General features: G+C 49.4%; 1 protein-coding gene across 1 annotated transcript in view; it reads right to left on the bottom strand.

The window, feature by feature from the left end:
- Positions 1 to 349: 349 nt before the first annotated feature.
- LOC102459053 (uncharacterized) overlaps positions 350 to 21,406 on the bottom strand; it is a 53,406-nt gene continuing 32,349 nt past the window's right edge. Inside the window, exons 12-18 of the mRNA XM_089769625.1 lie at positions 20,522 to 20,731; positions 20,042 to 20,122; positions 15,578 to 15,697; positions 10,278 to 10,333; positions 7,688 to 7,775; positions 3,542 to 3,593; positions 350 to 1,581 (exon numbers count right to left, since the gene is read on the bottom strand). Of these exons, the coding sequence (XP_089625751.1) occupies positions 1,443 to 1,581; positions 3,542 to 3,593; positions 7,688 to 7,775; positions 10,278 to 10,333; positions 15,578 to 15,697; positions 20,042 to 20,122; positions 20,522 to 20,731 (746 nt within the window). The 3' untranslated portion in view covers positions 350 to 1,442. The remainder of the gene's footprint in view (positions 1,582 to 3,541; positions 3,594 to 7,687; positions 7,776 to 10,277; positions 10,334 to 15,577; positions 15,698 to 20,041; positions 20,123 to 20,521; positions 20,732 to 21,406) is intronic.

Here is a 21,406-nt window from a genome sequence, read left to right as displayed (position 1 = left end):
GCTGGGGAGGCCCGGCCGCCGGCAAGGGGAGCAAAGCAGTTGCCTTGGGCCCCGCGCCTTCAGGACCCCGCACTGCCCGGTGCCCACCCGCTCTGCCCTGGCTGGGAGCCGCCTACCTGTCAGCATTGCCCCTTTGGATCCCACAAACTCTTTGTCCGGGCCTGGGAGCAGTTCAGGGCTGGGTGGCATTCCTCACAACTCCGTGGGGCCTGGTCAAGGCCCTGTGCCCTCCCCCCCGACCTTCTTCCGTGTCCCCTTCAGGGAGTGCGCCCCGCAGTTTGGGGATGGCTAGCGTAGTGGATTCCCACACTTCGGTTTTCAAGTCTCAGGGGGCGGCGCACAAAACAGTTTCCATTTGTTACCCGAGCCCCATTTTTATTAACCCCGGCACATGTAGGGCCTGGCTTTCCAACCCAACACACACAAGCAGCCCCGGAGCCACATCCGGCCTTGGGTCCTCAGCCCCTCATCTCTTCGTTTTCCTTTGATCATGTGGAAGGAATAAGAGCTAAAGCGTTGAGCTTCTGCCATTGCAAACCAATTAAGTTAGTTTTCTTTATTATTGCTCACTCCACCACCTGTCATCAGGCAGCCAGGAGAGGGGGACCTAAGGAAAAGCAAAACCAATTGCAAGCAGTAATACAACACCCGATGCAAAGGCTGTTATTCGGAGGTGCTAGAAGTCGAGGTGATGCCACAGGCCCTAGCTTCCAGTGGTTTCCACCCAATGCAAGGTTTACTGTGCACCCCCACTATACAACTTGTTCCAGCCCCCCTACTGTTGTTAGTATGTAAAGCACAGATCCTCAGCATTGCATAGTCCAATTGGCTTCAGCAAGATTCCTCATGTGCTTTGACGTTACTCAGACGGAAGCAATTCCAGGGTTGGGGCTTAAGAGCCTTAGGTCGTGTCTCCACTTGCCATGCTGGAGATCGATCTTCTGGTGTTTGATTTACCAGGTCTAGTAAGGACCCACTAACTCGCACCCTGAGGACACCTCCAGTTGCCTGTGGTACTTCTCAATTTGTGAGGAGTAAGGGAAACCAATTGCTTCCGTCAATCTACCCTTGTGGACACAGTGCCAAGCTTGGCTTAAGGTAAGTAGACTCCAGCTACGTTATTTACATAGCTGGAGTTGTGTACCTTAAACCGACCTTGCGGCTCTAGAAATTTGGCCTAAGAAATTTGAGACGCAAGAGCCAGGTAAGATATCTTCCAGTAGCCATTATATTCAGGAACTTGAAAGATGGCTCACAAGGAAAAAGCCTAAATTCCCAGAGGAGCCCCTAGAAGTTAAGTGCCTAAATATCTTTGAGTAAAATCTGACTCTAGGTTTTAAACTCCCCATAGGTCAGGTGTTTGGATTTGGCATTTGATTTGTACCCATCCTTTCTGCCAGGGTTAGCAAAGAATTAATTTTTATTTCCCAGCGTAGACTCTTTCAGATGCCGGATTCCTCAGGATTGTGAGACGTTTCCTGTGATCCTAGACTGTCATCAGGTATCGGCTGCAGAATCAAAAGGCTAGTCTCTTTTTCTACTTCGTTGAGGATTTTTTCAGGCTCTCTGGGTGAATCTGAACTGTAACAAGAAGCACGGGTTATTAACGAGGTAGCAAAGAAAGACATGGGCACCGCCTGGTGGGCCAAACCCTGAAATCCTAAATTAATTGTGGCCAGGGAAGTTTGGGGAGGAGAACGCCAATGAGCCCCGTCTTTGGCGTCTCTGCATTGTCATTAACGGAGTCGTGCCAATTTGATGGACCATTTTACATTCACCTGTAGGTTACGAGAGAACAGACTTTTCCCTTCTCCCACGTGAAGCACAGCACAACCGGTTACATGCAGGATAAGGCGGAAAGTCGGGGGCTGCCTTTCCTTGAAAATTCAGCTACTGATCACTGGTCAACATTTACACTTGATGAGCTAGTGGTTGAAATTGTCTGCAGACCATTGTCTAGTCTGGTTCAGCCACAAAACGTTGCAGCATGTGGCGAAATGATCAGCAGTCTCTATGCCGGTAATGCATAGATAGGAATACATTAGTGGCATCTACGGGCTACAAAGGGGATGCTCTACTGTCCAGCAGGCTTACGGTGGCTGTGAGAGAAAGCCCCGCCCTGTTATGAAGCCAGAACAAGAGCTGTTTCACTCCGCTATTGAGATCTTCATCACTCAGAGTAGCCACTTTTGCTTATTTGGTGTGAAGGCCTCTTGGCGTGGACTGGACATGAAACTCGTATGTTGTCCACACGTCAGAACATTTCCTGATTGGCCATGACAATGGGCCAGATTCTGCCTTCGCTTGCTCTGGTGTAAATCACAACCTACCCCGTTTCAAGGACATGGCGTTACGCTCGTGTGAAAGTGGGGTAGGTCAGAGAACCAAGCCTGCACATGAAAGTTCTCTTCTCCGTTCAGTTTACCCCCCTGGGAGGACAGCAGTGGGTAGTTCTGATTGGGGTTACGTCTAAACCACTGGGTTTTTTTGAAAGAGGATATGCTAATTCTGTGGGAATTTGCATATCTTCTTCAATTGTTTTTTCGGAAACAAGTCTTTTGAAAGCAAAAGTAGTCTGGATGCAGTTTTTTTCAGAAAAAAAAAACCCTTTCCTAAAAAAAAGGAGGTTTATGTGGTTTTTCAAAAAAGAGTTGTTTTTTCCAAAAAACCCATGTCCAGAATACTTTCACTTTTGAAAGACCTGCTTTTGAAAAAGCAATCGGAAGATATGCAAATTCCCACAGAATTTGCATATCCTCTTTCAAAACCCCACCCCCCATAGTTTAGAGTTACCCACAGGCTCATGCGGCAGGTGAGTCGGGTCTTGCTGTGCTATTTCATCAAGGTGTAAGAGCAAATCCCAAAGTGAGCTATGTAGCTCCCTGACCCAGAGTCCCTGCATTGCGCCAAGCCCCACCATCAGCGGTTCGTCAGTGTCCCGGCTGTCTGTGTCACTCCAGGATATGCCCTTCCCAAGAAGGGACACAGGACTGTGTGGGCGAGGCGATCGGAAGGTCAGCGTTCTAGCTAGGCATGCAAACACCCATTGATCTGTTAACCAGCTAAGTGATATAATTGTCATCGTTTCATTGCTTAACTAGGACCCAGACAGCTCGCAGTGGGCGGGCAGCAGGGAGGGGCAGCTCTGGTGGCTAGGGTCCCGCCATGCCACAGGACTGCTCCAGCTGGCTACTGTCCCCGTGGGCCTGGATTGGCTGCAACACCCCCCACCCGCAGCACAATGGACCAGGCTGGACTGGAGTTGCCCCTCACCTGTAGTGGGCAGGCGGCTACTCCAGCCCAGCTGGGCCCAGCAGTTAACCGCTTATCTGGTAAGTATCAACCGGTGAGGGATGTAAAGGGTAAACCAGTTAGCCAGTAACGGTGATGTTTACCAGATAACTGGTTCACCCCTTACATCCCTAGTTCTAACGCAGCACGTGCGATCTGTCCTGCTCACACTGCTATCCATGGCAAACCCCGTACGGCCTGCAGTAGGGTCCAGGTGGGATCCATTCCAGGAAATGACAATACAAATTACCTCCTTTTCATCCCCTTCTGACAACACTGTGGAGACTTTCTCGAGCATCTGTCTAGAGACAAAGCAGAGGTCATTGGAATCTGACAAGGACAAACAGGCCCCTCATTCTAATGGCATGCTAAGGTCACACGAAGGGCACGCTAATGGCATGCTAAGGTCACACTAAGGGCATGCTAATGCACTGGATACTAAGGGTATGTCTACACTGCCATCCTAGTTCGAACTAGGGTGACTAATGTAGGCATTCGAACTTGCAAATGAAGCCTGGGATTTAAATATCCCGCACTTCATTTGCATGTTCCTGGGCGCCGCCATTTTTAAATGCCCTGTAGTTCGAACTACCTGCCCGTGGTTACATGCGGCATGGACTAGGTAGTTCAAATTAAAGCTTCTAATTCGAACTGCCGTTAAACATCCTTGCAGGAGGAATAACGGTAGTTTGAATTAGGAGCTTTAATTCGAACTACCTAGTCTGTGCCGTGTGTAGCCACGGGCAGGTAGTTCGAACTACGGGGCATTTAAAAATGGCGGCTCCCGGGAACATGCAAATGAAGCCCAGGATATTTAAATCCCGGGCTTCATTTGCGAGTTCGAATGCCTACATTAGCCACCCTAGTTCGAACTAGGGTAGCAGTGTAGACATACCCTAAGACGACAATATTGCCAATTCTGCGCAATTTGTGGCAGCTGAGCTGGCACCAGTGCCCTGATCTAAGGGTGCATCTGCACAGCAAAACAACCTCCTCTGGCTGCCAGGCTCATAGTGCAGTGTAGCTAGTCAGGCTCTGGCTGGACCCCCTGGAGAGGGGGAGAATCTTAGAGCTCCAGCACTACCCCGAATGTCTATACTGCAAGCCCCAGGAGCCCAAACCAAGGTGGGTGACCCCAAACTCAGATGCGGCGCTGCTGGGGTTTTTGCTGTGTCAATGAACCTACAGTGACACCAGCATGTGTCAGGAGCAACTCCAGTGACCTCTGTGTATTGACACAAGTGCTAACTCTGTGCCGGCGGGACCAGAATCCAGCCTGTTCTGTGCATGGGTGATGAACAGGTTTTGGCCCGTTTGAGGCTGCTTCTTACCACATCGCAGCCAGCAGTGAATTCCTCCTAACCCCTTCCAGTCCCACCTGCCAGGCGTAGCCTAGCAGTTGGAGTTGCTTGCCTGCCATAGCAGCTAACACACTTTCCTTGAGTTGGTTCATACTAATTCATTCCCCGACTCGGTGCAGAAACAGAATAGGGATTCACTGTACGGGATTCATCGGAGGGATTCACGGTTAGTCATAGGATTAAGCCTCCACACCTGTATCCTGTATGAAGAGCTGAAGCACGTTAGTAGAGTAAGTTAGCATAAGCGACCTTCGTCCTAGATAAAATGCTTACTTGGATGGCCTCCGCTTTGGGGAACCACATAGGGGAACTAAACCTAAAACTGTGCTGGATCAGCCAGTGCCAGAGCCGGTCAGCGACTGCAAAGAGACAGCAGGGCAGAGAAGCTGCTGGAAGAGCTGGAGGTAATGGTTTCGGAAACGAGATCATCCTCATTAATATGTAGTGATAAGCGTCATCTACTAATCTCTAGAGTAAGTGTGCCTGTCAATTTCTTAGGGTGAGGCAATACAACATGGGTGTGGTAGGTTGGGCCTGAATCAAGCAGCGCCAAGGCCCTATAAAATAGCCGCGCTGTGACGCAAGGTTAGTGTGTTGGGCTTGGGGTTGCTGTTCACTGTTCGTTCTTCTTTCGATCTTCTTCTCTTATCCACCTGCGGTCGACGACAGGCTGAACCTCGGCAATCAGGGACTCTCTGGTCGGGCAACATCCATAGTCCGGCAGGACCATGAACGTTGCTGGATCGGAGAGCCCCGGAGCCTGGGAATGTGAACCAGCCAGAAGCCCCGTCCCTCGGGAGTCCTGGACAGCGGGGCAGCAGTGGCACCAGCCGAGCCCTGCCCCGAGGGAGCCCCGGTCGGGAAGGGCAGCCAGCGGCAACAGCAGGGCAGCCAGCAAGCCCTGTCCCTGAGGATGCCAGCAGAGCGCAGCAGAACCAGGGCAGCCAGCCAGCCCCAATCCCAGGCAGGGTCAGGCAGGGGAGAAGTGGAGCCATGGCAACTGGGGAGCGCTGTCCCTGGGAAGCCCCAGCAGGCCGGAGCTCAAGTCCAAGCCCAGGCTGGAGCTCAGTGGCCGTGGAGCTGGAGTGGAGCCAGCTTCAGGGAGGCCGGTGGCAGGGAACCTCCCCATATCCGGCAAATTCCCTCATTCGGGACAGGTCAGGTCCTGAGGGTGCCGGACATGGGAGGTCCAACCTGCATTAGCTTCGCTTTACAGCCTAGCCTAGCCGCTCCACACCCTACCTGTCCAGACCTTCCACTTCATGGGGCGAGCCTGGGCCTACGTCTCCTAGCGCCAGGTCCTCAGGGAGGGTGTGAGTCTGCTCGGCTAACGAATTCTCTCTCAGTAATTTTACCAGCGGGAGTCCTCGAATTGTATCATGTTCTGGTAAGTTCCCGCTTTTTGACGTTTGCTACTGAATTTGAGGGCCTTTGCCATGGACCCCAACGCTGCCCTTCCACGGTAGAGCTCTCGGGGTTGTCTCTCTCTCTCTCTCTGTGTAACCTGACCTGGGACAAGACCCTAAATGGCTTCTGGTCAGATGTGGCCATAACCTCTAGCCGGTACAATTCAGGTCTACACAGGAAAGCCAGCAGAGCAGGCTGCCCCCGATCCCCAAGGGAATGCAGTACACTGAGATGTTCAAAACCATCGCAAACAGGGGAACTCACGTGGCCACGTGGGACCAGTAACGTTCTGCGGTGGAACAGGCTTGCTGCACTTGTGAGGAAAAATGTTACCAGCGCCAGCTTTGACCGGAGATTCTCCTCACTTGAAGAATCAAGGCAACACCACGATCAGGTTCACTGCCCTAGCCCAGGGGGTTTCAAAACTTTTTTCCTCATGCCCCATCTGAAGAAAATTGTTAATGCTGCGACCCGACAGAATGTGACTGGAGAATGGGCTCCGGGGTGGGGCTGAGGAGGCGCTTTGGGGTGGTGGTGGGGGTCCGGGTTGGGGGGGGTCAGGGCTGTGGCAGGAGGGGTTCCCGGTCAGCAGTGCAGCAGGGGGGGCTAAGGCAGCTTCCTCCCTCTCCTGGCACCGTGCACCAGGCTGCCCCCAGAAGCAGGCAGCAGCAGGTTCCCAGCCAGTGGGAGTGCGGAGCTAGTGCTCGGGGCAGGGACAGGGGGCAGAGCCCTGTGCACTCTCCCCCTTCCCCCTCTCCCCCCCCCCCCCCGGAGCAGGGCCTGTTGCTGGTCACTTCTGGGGCACCATGCAGTCTGCGGTGCCAGCACAGGCAGGGAGCTGCCTTAGCCCCCCCACTGTTCACCTGATCCCCCTGCAGCACTGAGACCCAGCGCCCGACATTCCACCCCCCCAGCCCTGGATTGCGACCCCCTAGTTTGAAAACTCTGGCCTGGGCACTCATAAGGGATCATCCTTCGGATAAGCAATAAGCATCGTGAGCCCGATTTTCTTATTGCTTTTCCATTGCACCCGTGTTTACCCCAGTGTAACAGAGCAGAATCTGCACACAGATACGGAACTGATTCCAAGAACAAACTCTGCCGTTGGTACAGCACGCAACTGGTACCCACCAAGCAAGGCAGTGCACCCCAACCCTTTCTTTTCCCTTGCTGGGAAAATAACGCCATTGCTTAGGGATTAAGCACGAGCTCTTAAGCGGCCGTTTCCCTGTCTCTGAATCTGCAGGTGACCGTCTGCGCTGCAGTGCCACTGATAGTCATGCTGATTCGCCTTCTACATGTACGTCAGTGGCGCTGCAGCCGTGTCAAACTAGCAAGAGGCTAGAATCAAATTCCTCCTCTGCGGTGGGTTGGACATGACCAGGCCTTACTTTGGGCCCAGTAAATAAGAACAAACTGATTTCCGATATTTGCAGGCAGCGAGAATCAAAAGCGCTCAGGCAAAGAGCTGCAAGATGCATTGTTCACATCTGCCTTTGCGTCACCAAATAAATATTGGGTGGAAAGATCGACGCAAACGGGATCCTTATCCGATCAGCAGCCAATGCAGATCAGGCCGCTAGTTCACAGGTCACCGGTAAGGGGGATACCGAATCTGCTGTACTTACTGGCCACTAGCACTGCCAGCAGCAACGTTAAGAGAAGGGATGCCACCGCCATACAGATGATTACGGTTGGAATTTCATTCTCCAAGTGCTAGCGGGGAGGAGAAAACAAAAAAGACTTTTAAATGATGCTTTTTCCGGTCATCTGAAGAAGTGAGCTGTGCCCACGAAAGCTCATGACACCATCTACACGTTTTGTTAGTCTATAAAGTGCTACCAGACCATTTGTTGCTTTTTCTTTGGGAAGTTTCATTAGGGTACGGTTGGTCTAACTCAGGAGTAGGGAATTTCAGGCTCAGGGGCCGGATGTGGCCCCCAGCTTGCCAGATCCGGCCCTCAAGGCTCAGGGCCCTCCCCAGCATTGGTGCTCCAGCCATCCTGCTGCCCCAACGCTAGACAAAATCTACTAGCCTCTTCTGCCAGGTTGGGGTTGTTGTATTTTGTTGGTTTTTTTTTTTTTTGCTTCTCTCGTGTGCGGCTCTTGACTGATTTTTCTGTGGGTCAGCGGTCCCCAAGCCAAAAAAGATTCCCCCACTCCTGGTCTAATTGATGAGTCCTCTGAAATGTCTACCATCAGCAGGAGTTCGCAGTGGACAATTCCGGGTGGATTTTCTGAGCTTTCCGCATGACTCCTGCAGAAAGATCAGGAATTCGACAGGCAGCTGTGTGACCTGCTTTGAGAGGCAGTTAGTGGGACTGTGTGTTGTGATCATTCCAGGCTTATTTGTGTCTTGCATGAGTTGGAGATTTGGACAAGCCACAGGCAATTTTGCGTTTGCAAAATCTCCAGGGGTGGTTTTTATTTAAGCAAAACCCAAACCAGGCGTGGCCCCACATTATCTGAACTCACAGGCCCAGATCCTGGCCCCCTTGAAGAAATGGTTCTCTCTCCCTACCATCCACATGCAGTGGTGTGTAACAGGCTGAACTTCCGTGGTCTGTGAATCTCTGGTCCAGCAACATCCGTGGGCTGGCAGAACCATGGATGTTGCTGGACTAGAGAGCCCCCGTGGCAGAGGTTGCCAGTGGCTTGGAGTGGAGCCGGCTGGAGGAGTCCACAGGGCATTGGAGCCCACGAGTCACTAGAGCCCATATCCAGCGGGGCAGGAAAGCTGGCAGGGCTGGAAGCTCCGGCAGGGCTGCTGCAGCTCATAAGGCCAGGAGGCTTGGGAGAGGACCCAGTGGAGAGGCTAGCGCTCCTTTCCCCCTTCCCACAGACTTCCTCTGGTCTGGAAAACTCCCTTCAGATCCTGAGGGTTCCGGACCAGGGAGGTCCAACCTTAGCTATGTTGGTGCCAGGATATTAGAGAGATAAGGTGGGTGAGGTAACATCTTTCACGGGGCTAACGTCGGTTGGCGAGAGAAACGAGCGTTTGAGCTGCCCAGAGCTCTTCTTCACGTCTGGGAAAGGGATAGATCTGAAGAAGAGCTCTGTGTAGCTCGAAAGCGTGTCTCTCTTGCCAACAGAAGCTGGTCCCATAAAAGATATTACCTCACCCAACTATAGACTTTTAGACTTCACCGGCTGAGAAGGGGGAAAGTCCAATTCACGGATTGTAGCACACAGCCAGGGGTGAACACCACTGGCTGGACCTCAAAGATGGGTTGCCTAGCATTCGTCCCTGGCAAATACTGCCCTGTTTCCACGGCAGTGGACAGCATGGTCTGAAGCTACGGAATTGTGTCCGCGAAGAACGTGAATAGTCTATACGGTGAGAAAAACGTCAGTGTGGCGCTGAGGGGAGGCAGCAAAGAATCGTCGTGCTCAGCACACGTGGAACACTTCAGCAAGGCATCGCAATTTTTTCTTGCCTCTCACTGAGCCATTAGCCTCTGATCTTAAAATAGTCTGTGTGTCGCACCAGGTCAGCATGGCACATCCACCAAAGCCTCATGTGATCTGGTGCAGTCGTCCACAAACAAGTGATCGGTCAGGGCGAACTAGCAGAAAAGCTGTGGTGTGGAGCAGTAAAGAACAACAGAAAAATGACACGAAAAAATGGCACGGTACGTTTCTTGTGCCTTTCTTTGAACCATTTGGTGCTGGCCTCTGTCAAAGTATACCAGACAGGATGGATCCTGGTTCTGAGCCAGTCTGGGAATTCCTATATTCCCAGGTCAAAATCTTAAACCACCTACCACACAATTTTCATTCAGTGTGCACTTAGCATAAAATGTGACATAAATGATTGATGGGCTGTTAATTAAAGAGACATTAAGGAGCAGGGCTGGGCTCATAGCAGATTTTGGGGTTCTGTGTTTCAGCTGCAAATAACACTAAAATAAATCATTTTGTTCGACATTTGTTTGTTCATTTTGGACAGCTTGATTTTGTTTTCCAGGGCTTTCAAACTTTCCATTTGTTGCATTCAGAAATGCTATGTCTTTCGGAAACAAAAGGCAAAATGTTTTGGCATTTCAAAAAAATAAAGATTGTAAACTTTTTTTTTTTCAGCTCAAACTTTTTAGTGAATGTGATTCATATTCACAAATGGTTTCAGTCCAACCAAATTTGCATTTTTGGTGAAAAAAATCCGTTTGCATGAAAAAAAAATTGCCCAGCTCTGCTTCGGAGATGTAGAATAGGATTTACCTGTTTTTGATTATCTGCACTTTCCTGTGACTGAAGTTTTGAATCTGTTGTGGTCTCTGATAACAGAAAAAGCAGAGAATAAAATGAGTATGGGCCAACGTCTGATCCCATTATCTAATAAAAACTAACTACATGAGGGGTTCTACTGAAGGCAGATTTCTGGAGTAAGGTACAATTGTGAATAAGCAAATCAGAATCTGGCCCCAAATAAAAGAAGAAATGTTAAGTTATTGGCAGAGCTCATCTATAGCTAAGGACTGTCAGGTGTTCATCAGGAAATACAGCAACATTCACCAGGAAAAGGAGACGTCACGAGAGCTAAAATAGTGAAGAACAGCACAAAGAAACTTACCTTCCCATGATGAAGTTTTCAGTCCAATGAACATGCCAATAAATCACATGTAGTGAATAAGGTATAAGATCATTCTGTTTAATGTCTCTCAGAATTATGTGTTATCACCGTAATATGAGGAGGCCGATATGATTTAAGAGATCACAGGAAAAAATCTGTAGAATCAATTGCTTTTCTCCAGATTCCCCTGCAATTATGTTGCACGTGAGCAGTCTTTCTTAGGTGTTTATTTGGTTTTCACTCCATGTGTATGTCTGAGCATCTCACAATCTTTAATGCAGTTAGTCTCAAAAAAACCCTGTGAAGTAGGGATTAGAGAGAATTCCCATCTATGACACAGGAAACTGAAGCACCAGCATACTAAGTGACTTGCCGAAGGTCCCACAGGAAGTCTGTGGCAGAGTATGGAATTGAACCCTGGATTCCTGAATCATATGTAGTACCCTAAGTACTGGGTGAGGCTTCCTCTCTTGCTCTTTATATAACAACAACAACAAAAGTCAGCAATGTTAAGAAAGCCTAACATGAAAGTGCAAATTGCTGTAAGATGTAAAGAGCTAAGAGACTATATATAGACACTAAGAGAAAACATATCAGAATGCTACCGGATAAATCTGTGGTACACCCATATCTTGAATACCGAGTACAGACGTGCTCACCCCATCTCAAAAATGATGTATTGGCTCTGGAAAAGGTTAAGAAAAGGGCAACAAAAATGCTTTGGAGGAAATGGAACAGTTTCCCTACCAGAAGAGATTTAAGACTAGGACTGTTCAGCTTAGAAAGAAAGATAACTAAGGGGGAATACAACAGAGGTCTATAAAACCATGACTCGTGTGGAGAAAGTGAATAAGGAAGTGTTCTTCACCCCTGCACAACGCACGAGAAGGTCACCCAATGAAGTGAATAGGCAGGAGGTTTAAAAGAAACAACAGGGAAATATTTCTTCACGCAACGCACAGTAAAACCTCATTGCCAGGTGATGTGGTGAAGGCAAAAATTAGAACTGGCCCCGGGGGGGGGAAAAATGAGAGACGTTACATCGATGGCTAGTAACCGAGATGGTCAGGGATGTCCCCCCATGCGCTGGCTTCCCTAAACCGCTGACTGCAGAAGCCAGGGCTAGGCAGGGGTTGGATCACTGCATAATGACCAGGCCCATCTATTCCATTTGAAGCACCCGGCACTGGCCGCTGCCAGAAGGCAGGACATTGGGCTAGAGGGACCATTGATCTGACCCCGTCTGCTCGTTTCTTTCTAAAACCGTGTTCACAGTGAACGTTGCATTGGCACAGGCCTCCGACAAGGCGGGTAACCGGCGTGGGCCTCCACAATGCCAAAGGGCCAGCGCCTCCCACTTGCCACCATCGCTGCTGCAGCAATGGCAGAAACCAGAACGCCGAATCCTTTAAATTGCTGCGTGAATCCACACGAAGTGCATCCGGGCAGCGCTAGGCCTGGCGGGGGAGGGGAGGGTTTGCGGCGTGGCGCGCGGCGGGCAGCCTGGCAGGGGAGTAGGGTTGCCAGGTGTCCAGTATTGACCCAGACAGTCCAGTATTTTCACCTCCTGTCCTGTAAAAAATGTCAGAAAATACCGGACACCTAAAATGTCCTAAAACGTCTGATATTTTCTGAGTTTTTCCCAGCGAGGGAGTGAAAATACCAGACTGTCCGGGTCAATACCGGACACCTGGCAACCCTACACACACTCAGCAACCGGGCCCAGCCCCACCTCCCCCGCTTACCTTGGTTTCCCCCTTTTTTTTTCCTCTCAACAGAATTTTTACCCCAGTGATTTTTTTTTTTGGGGGGGCAGTATTTTTGGTTAAACCATCTGGCAACCCTATGAGGGAGGGGAGGATTTATGGCATTGCATGCTCCCTGGCTGCCCCCCGTTCTGCCCTCTTCCACCTGAAGCTCTGCCCCTCCCTAGTCTTGACTCATGCCATGGTGATATAATGCTAGCAGAGGACTGGCCTTCGTTTTGAATGGACCCAGTTCTGCAAGAAGCTGACGTCTTAGAATTGAGAGCCATACGCGCCTCATAGGAGACCCTCACACCCTTCACAGGATCGGGACCCTTGTGATGAAAGAGCAGCCCACAGCACGCAGAGTTAATACACAAACAGACCGCTGCAGTGAGATCACAGATCATGCTCGGAAGGTAAACATGTGATGTAACCACATCACCTCTCCTGGCAGGTGTCTCGATGAGTCACGCTCACATTGAAACAGACTTGCTACGACCACATCTGCCGTAGGCGCCAGGGCGTGGGACTTTGCTAGCTGATAAATTAACTGACTACCATTCCAGGTGCAAGCCAATCCATGGGGTGAACCAGATCTCATCAGTATTTAAAGTTATAGTGAAGATTCAGAGGGATGTGAGGAAAAGCTGGTTTTTGGAAGGTAATTACCGTGCTAAATAGAATTACATTTGTGAAATTAAAAACTGACGAGGTATATTTCTGTATATTAAATCCCCCCCTTGTGGAATACAGTTTTGCTTGTACTTCTGATATAATAGTCTATCCTCTTTGCTCCTGTTGGAGCAGTTTCTCTTTTTATTTATCTTGAATCAACTAAAATAAGGTTGCAAAGTTATAAGAGAGGAGCAGTGAAAAGGTGGTTAATAAAAAGAGGTTCAATTCTGATTTGACTGTCAACTCCACTGCTTCTGGACAGGGCACCCACTAATACCGGAGATTTTATCTGTTGGCCACGGGTCTAGTGTCTTTCTGATCCAACTTCAGGCTACTGCATTTCACCATCTTGGAGTTCATTGATTCCAGACGCACCCTCCTCCGTGGGCTGTTCTTGGAGGACTATACAACTGTGAATGAAATGCTGACTGATGCTTGTTAAAACAGTAGGGAGCAGTTTGCCAAATCTGGCTCCTAAATTACACGTGTAAATGTAGAGTTTGTCTGCTTCCATGGGAATTCAGGCGGTCAGGTAGGTGGGGGCATTGGACTTATTCATGCAGGTCAACTGGTGAGATCTGAGAGGTTAGCTCCAGAATTTGAGATTTCTATTTAGCCAGAGAGATTGATTTCCATCCTCATTTTCGCTCTAAGCTTTCACTAGCAATGCACTAGCCTTAACGTACCACATGATGAAAGTACAGTTGGCTTTTGAACAATGTCTGGTGTTGAACACAGTCACTCCCACAGGGCCTAATGCAATGGCATAAAAGTCAGTGGCCAAAACTGGCCCCTTTTAATTTGATGATTTTCAACTGCAATTTGTGTTTTTCACTTACACTCACTGAGCTCTGCTCTGGGGCATCAAAACTCCTTGGCATGGGGTGTGGGGTTTGCTGGCCCAGCATCTGCAGTTGCTAGTGATAACCTACCACTCCATTTAGAGTTCCAACTATAACATCAGCAGGAAACCCCTTTTGTAAAACAATGTACTCAACACAGCAACACTATCTACATTTCCTACTGGACTGGATCAGACACATCCATGCTGGGTTCCCATCCAGATAAAAAACCATCAATCACCTGATTTCTGGCATCAATTCCTTCTGAGCTATACGAAAGAGGCTGCTCAAAGAAAGCTTGTCTGAGTTTTGCCTTCAGCAAAGGACCAATTAACCCAGGACAGGCTAACATAAATGAGACCCATCAGGAGACTTATGACCCTTGGAGACCGAATACCACAAGCCTCAGTTCCAGCAGTCCTGCTACATGAAAAATACCAGTTGTAGCCATGAATATGGTTTGGATCCTGGGATTTTATTTCTATGATGTTCTCCCTCCCCATAACTCAATCTGTTTGGGTGGGGGTATATAAGAAATAGGTGCATATTTAATCACTCCTTCATATGTGAGACTAGCAAATGGAAACAAATGTGGTCTCTGAAATAAAACGGACGTCTAACAAAAATATCCCAGTCTCATGACACAAACCAGACAATTCAAAGATCAGGTGCCAAGGGTGTTCACGAACCCAGAGAGATGCAAATTGTCTGTGTCAGGGTGAGTCCCTAAATATTGGGCATTTTCTGCAGCTGCATAGTTACGCCTGAGTCGAGTTTTGCCTTGAGGAATAGACGCGTGAAATAAGAGATTGCTTCAGTGGCCGAGTGCTTGCACTGAACTCCGAAAAAAACAAATGAAAGAAGGTTGGGGAAGGAGCCCAGGAGGGGGCAGGTTACAGTGGTATGGTGGGAGGGCATAATGGGGGCACACAGAGCCCCTGGCAGGTGGCATACAGGAGAGTGGGGGCACTCGGAGCCTTTGGCCTGGGAAGGAGGATGGAGGATTCTGATATCGGAGAGGAGGGAATGGAAAGAACTCTTAGCCTTTGGCATGAGGGGGAGGAGAGTCCCTGAGATGGAGGGCTCCTGGTGAGTACCACAACCAACAGTCACCGCTTAGTCTGCCCCCTTTCTCCTTCCTACAGGCTGTAACTGCACCCCCATGCTTGGCTGGAGTCCCGGGGGGCTGGGGTTACCGCTGACGTCAGTGCAATCAAGCCCCTGGCCTACCTGAACAGCTTGTGGGTTTAAAACTGCCACCACGACACAGGCAGAATCATGTGCCTCTGAGCCCCTCGGCCGCCACCTGCAGAACCGAGCTTTCCTCCGCACATCCGCCTGCAGAGGGCAGGGATGAGCTGCTCAGCCAGCAGATGGGACAGGGCAGGAGCGTGTATTAGATCTCCTGCCCGCACCGCTGGCCGCCCTCTGGGGAATAAAGCCCTGTGCTTTCCCTAAAGGCAGCAGAAAGATTGAAATTTCACGGGTCACATTGCGCTCTCCATCCTTAACTCTCTGGTCTCTATCGCTTGTGCAGGACACGCCGCAAAAAGGGAACTTCTCAGCTTCCTTTCTTGTCTGCCCCACTTAATTCATCTCCCCCGACAGCTCCACTCTCCTCCAGGAAGCCTTACGCACCCAGGGGGCTACCGCAACTATACAAATGAATGATACTCGCCAGACCTTGGCCACGTCCCTCGTTCGCCAAGTCTCCTGAAGGCGTGGAGGAAAACGCAGCGTAAGAATTCACATTCGCGTCCCTCGCCTCAGGAGGGGCCTGGAATGTCCCCACGGGAACAGTCCCTGAGATTAAAAGAAACAGAAACGTCTAATCGAGTCCCAGAACTCCGGAGGCCACCCCAAGTTTTCACAATACAGGACTTGGCTGAAATAAGCTGAGCTGCACTGAGCTGCACTGAGAGCCTGCTGCAGCCAGAACCATTGCATCCCTGGGCTACACTGGACCACACGGTCCACAGACCATCCGGTCAGGTTTCCACAATGTATTCTTCCCTGGCCCGGATCCTCTGAGAGCACATTGCACCCAGATCCAATCCAGCCACCTTGCAGGACAATTTGGTCATTCCCCAGAAGGCACTGGCATGCGAACATGGAATATTTGCAAATGGTAACATTCACTCTCCTTGTAGCAAATGGACTGTCTGTGGAAGTCTGACCACCGTCGGACCCCGCAGGAGGCCGGGGTGCGGAACCCTTTTTGGGTCGGGGGCTGCTGACTCACAGAAAAATCAGTCGGGGAACACGCACAAGTGGGAAGCAAAACAGAAAAATCAGACCCTCCCTGACGTGGCCCCTGCCTGAGAAGGAGAAAAACTCCCCACATTCCCATGGCACAACAGAGCCTAGGGCAGGGGAGTCCAAACTTTTTTCAAAGAGGGCCAGATTTGATGAAGTGAACATGCGTGAGGGCCGACCATTTTGCCTGACATTCTTTGAACCATTAAAATTAAATGCAAATTAACTATTTTATGCAAAGTTTATTGCAAACGGCATACTTTTCATTTCGTCACATGGATGACAAATCTAAACAGGTGTTAAATCACTCTGCCTTTCATATCTGAAGGCCAGATGAAAAAAAAATCCAGGAAGCTGAAATATATGTCAGGAACATTGTAAAGTACATTACATATTATTGGTAATAAAGGTTGTCTGTCAACTTTTAAGTTCAAAAAATATGAACAGGAACATAACACCAAGTCTACATGTTGTGTCCAAATATATTTATAACTGATTTAGACCAACTGACATTAACTGAGATTTTACAATGTATTCATCTCAATACATATGGATTTGTTGGGGGGCCTTAAAAGATAGAAATTGCCAAATTACCTGGGGGGCCGTATTAAATCGGAACACGAGCCGCAATTGGCCCGCGGGCCGGACTTTGAACATGCCTGGTCTAGGGGGACCAAGGCTAGTAGATTTGATGTGCTCTCACCCCACAGTGGGACAGGAAGTGTGGGGGATGGAGCACCAGGATGGGCTCCCCAATGCTGCAGGGGGAGTCCTGGGTCTTGGGGGGCCAGATCCAGGCAAGCCAGGGGCCACATCTGGTCCCGGGGCCTTAGGGTCCCCATCCCTGCAGTAGACGTTTGGACAGAATACATGGCAGTCACAGAAACGAAGCCTATACAGAAGAGAGGCTAGAAGCAGTCCCTTGAGGGGACGCTGCCTGGGAATGCAGGAACTCAGAAGAGGAAGGACGGTAACACGTGATTTCATCTGTGCCGTCGCTGCCTTGCTCAGCCCAGGAATGCAGAAGTGGATGTCTGCGCTGCATTACGAGACCCCCGGCACTGAGGCTCAGCGTGTAGGTCAACGGACTTGGGTGCGCAGGGATCAGGCAGAAGGGATAAAAATAGACTTGGCGTGGGTGCTGACCCTTGGCGCCGTCAGGTTTTTTTTTCATTAGCAGTGCAGATAGACACCGAATGAGTTGATCCTGGAGTTTTAGCTGCAACATTTTGCTGTGGTTTTCCACTCCATCAGTGAGCTGGGGCCTTTTGGAATGCAGGTGACACTCATGGAGTAAGCATTTTCGTACGTGTTTTGCACGGGCTCTGACCACATTAGGCGCTGCATTTGGGGATCCTCAAAGCAACCTAATAAATGCTTCATCTCTCAGCTTAAAAATGACTTTTTTACTGCAGTAATGCCCCGGCAGAGCGATGCCCCAGGGCTGAAGGTATGGTACGCAGGCCTGGGTCCAAAGTGCAAAATTAAGAACATAAGAACCGCCATGCTGGGTCAGACCAAAGGGCCACCTAGCCCAGTATCCGTGGCCAATACCAGATGCCCCGAGGGAGGTATCACAACAGATAATCCTCACGTGATCCTCCCCTGTCTCCCTCTTTCAGAGAAACAGAGGCTAGGGACACCATTCCTACCCAGCGTGGCTAATAGCCATTGATGGACCTAACCTCCATGAATCTATCTAGCTCTTTTTTGAACCCTGTCAAAGTTCTAGCCTTCACCGCATCTTCTGGCAAGGAGTTCCACAGGTTGACTGTGCGCTGTGTGAAGAAAACTTTCCTTTTGTTTGTTTTAAACCTGCTGCCTATTAATTTCATGTGATGACCCCTAGTTCTTATATTGTAGGAATAAGTAAATAACTTTTCCTTATTCATTTTTTCCACATCAGTCAGGATTTTATAGACATCTATCATATTCTCCCCTTTGTCTCCTCTTTTCTAAGCTGATCTCAAATTGGATCTGAAGAACAACGTGAAGTCCCGTGGCACCTTATAGACTAACAGATTTTTTGGAGCATAAGCTTTTGCGGGCAAAGACCCACTTCGTCACATGCATCTGAAGAAGGAGCCAGACCTGGCCGCAAACATTCAGACCTGAGTTAGATTCAAACACCTCATCCCCTCACCCAGCTACCTCTGATCCCTGAAGAGCCTACCACCAAAGACTGAGCAGTCCACACCTCCCGGATTTTGCTTTTTCTTAGGATGTTGAAAGGATGAAGGGTTAAAAGCTCAGATGAGTCCTAGGAACTGTGTGGGACAACGCTGTGGGTACGTTTCTCCCAGAGCGCTCTACTCGTTGCTACCCGATCCTCATTTGCAACGCCTCCTGCTGCTTTAATCGGCCGCCTTTCCTGAGCAAAACCTGCCCGTGGGCCCAACAGGCTGGGAGACATGAATGAATCTTATCTGAGGGAGCTGCTAGACTGGAATAAATGGGTCCCTCAAAAAGTGAGAGAGCATTTTCACAACGCCCGTGTTCTCTTCACGTATCAGCTGTGTCTGAAAAAAAACAGGAAAGGCAACGTGCCCACAAGACACACATGAACCAAGAGAACCCTGCAAATCTTTTGCTCTTGGGGCCGAGGGAGACGGCGAGGCGTTAGCGGAAGACCTCAGCTGTGGCTTTCCCGAAGTGAAAGGAATGACTCCAATGCATGAAGTCTGGGTTTCCTCTTTAAGCCCTTCTTTGCTGACATTTCCACAAGTGAACTAGTTATACTGGGGGGAAGGGCGGCGGGGAAACAAGGGTTGTGTCTCTGTGTCATTCTTCTAATGTAATAGAAGTGTAGCCGTGTTAGTCTAGTCTAGCTGAAATAAAACACAGGACTATGTAGCACTTTAAAGACTAACAAGATGGTTTATTAGGTGACGAGCTTTGAGGAAGTGGGTCTGGCCCACGAAAGCTCATCACCTAAAGAAACCATCTTGTTAGTCTTTAAAGTGCTACATAGTCCTGTCTTTTGTTTCATTCTTCTAATGTGGCCTTTGTGGCAGCTTGTGACTTTGAACTCTTTTGTGGAGAGGAATAAACCGTGTTGGAAGTTTCTTTCACTGTGTGTTTCAAATCAGCTTAACTGCAAAACTATGGCATTGTAGGGTGAAATCGCAGCCTCTGGATTATTAGATGAAGTAGAGAGAAGAGTTGATGGCGGCTCATGAGAAAGTAATGAGCTGATATGCAAATAAAAGGAGCAGCAGAAGCTTGCATCGATTGGCCAGGCTGAGGGAAGCACACCGCATGGTCTAGCTCATTCAATGACAAGACAAAAAGTCTATTTTGCATCCTGATTATTTCCACCTTAACAAAGGACTGGAGGTGGCATTTTCAGAGGGCCCATGCAATTCTCTGCTGCTTTCCATAGTCGCAAACGGTTAAATAATTTAGCAGGGAAGGGACTGGTGCCAAGCAGCGTTGACTACACCCTGCTGTGCAGATGACGTTCGGGGAAAGACCCAGTTTCACTGGGTGGTTTTCTTGTGACTTGAAGGGCTTTGGACGAGATGCTCTGTGAACCTGCATAACCCACAAGTGAGTGTGTGGTCCAGGTTGCCCATTGGGTGCCAACCCATCTACCCTGACAAAGGCTTGGCTCTGTATCTCAGGCCACAGCAGTGCATGCTTTAGATCTGGAAGTCCCTGGCTCAGGCCCTCATGGCTGAACATGCAGCTGCCACCTTTGAATTAACGCCTACTGCTGCTCTAGTCCTTCGCCTTTCCTGAGCCAAGCCTGCCAGTGGGGCCAGCCAGGCGATGAGACGTGAATGAATCTCTAGCAAACTCCTGTTCACTTGCACCTTCCCCAGAACCCCTCTCAGAACCCTCAACCCAGCGGTCAAGTGTCTGCTGCCCCCGTAGTATTACCACACGTACCTGTCCTGAGGGCATCTTCTGGGATGAAAGCCGTACCGACCTCTGCAGTCCCCTCCGAGATCAAATCGGTCATCAGGGAGTCTGTCGTCATAGAAACAGAGTAAAATAACATGCTGTAGAAGAGCGTTAGATTGGAACATCCTGTTTAAAACTGCTGGTGCCAGGGTGAGCCACTAGCTAAATGTGGGTGAATATTCGTAGGCGCCATTTAGGCTATTCAGGTACCTAACTACGGTAACTCACTTTACCGACAGTTCTGATGGGTGGGCATCTAAACACAGTCAGGAGCGGGCATCATTCACTGTGCCTGCATTTCCCAAAGGGCACAATTTATGGCCGCACAAAGTGTCCCAACAAGATCATGTCCTGTGTGCGGGGGTATCCGTTGTGCTCCATACTCAGGTGTGTTTTCCTGCCCTTTTGACACCAGCCTCCCCGTGCCCAGCCACTTCTGCGCTCAGAGCGCTCTGCTTTTCATACCCGCAGTCTGGGGAACAAGCTCCGTTGTGGAGAAAATGAAACCATCTTCCGTGGATGCAGGATTTGACTGAAAAATGGTGGTTGTTGGGGAAGGAGTCGTTGCTGGGAGGTCAGAAGTGGGTGTAACGGGTGCAGTAGTGGGTTCTGGGAGGGCAGCCGTGATTGCCAGGGGCGGGGCAGTGGTGGTTGTCGTTGCAGAAGTTGTGGTGTCTGAAACGAAATAAAGAGAAGCTGGATAAGAACAACAGGGCTTGAGTGAAGCAAAGTCAAACCATAGCTAAGTTTAACCAAGCTATTTGACAAAACTCTGAGAAGAGGCTTCTGAACAGGCACTTTAAAAGGCCAGTTAATCACATAAGAAAGGAGTCCCAAAAGCAGCTTGTTGGAAAACTTTTTTCCACTATGGCCAAGGTTGAATTTTTGTCAAAAAATGGAACAATCCAAAACCTGAGAATTTACAGCCAACATCTACAAAATATTTTGGGGTTTTCAGGCTTTTTCCTTTTATGAAAAATCATTTCTTTTTCAAGGAAACCAGACACTTTTTGGGTATAATTTTGTTTAGTTAAATTCACCCCCAACTTTCTAGCAATAAAAAAAGTGAGAGAACATGCATGACCAGCCCTCAGCCCAGATTGTGCTGCTGTCTTTTGCTGGTCATGCAAACAAACCAAACCAAACCAAAAGTAAATTCACTGAATGACCAGCTGGTGCTAAAACAGTGAGGTCAAAGTTAATCTGGTGTGAACAGCTGTCCCTCCATTGACGTCAGTGGAATTGCCCCTTTCTAAATGGAATCTCCATCCGGTGCGGTTGAAAAGGACTTCACCAGTCCATCCCCATGACGAGAGGCAGCTGAGAAATTTGTTACAGTTTTTGGTTGAA

This window comes from Pelodiscus sinensis, chromosome 16, assembly GCF_052426305.1.
Source record: "Pelodiscus sinensis isolate ZL-2025 chromosome 16, ASM5242630v1, whole genome shotgun sequence".
NCBI classification, from domain to species: Eukaryota; Metazoa; Chordata; order Testudines; family Trionychidae; genus Pelodiscus; species Pelodiscus sinensis.
The sequence above is the reverse complement of the archived record's forward strand: the minus strand, read 5'-3'. Positions and strand labels throughout refer to the sequence as shown.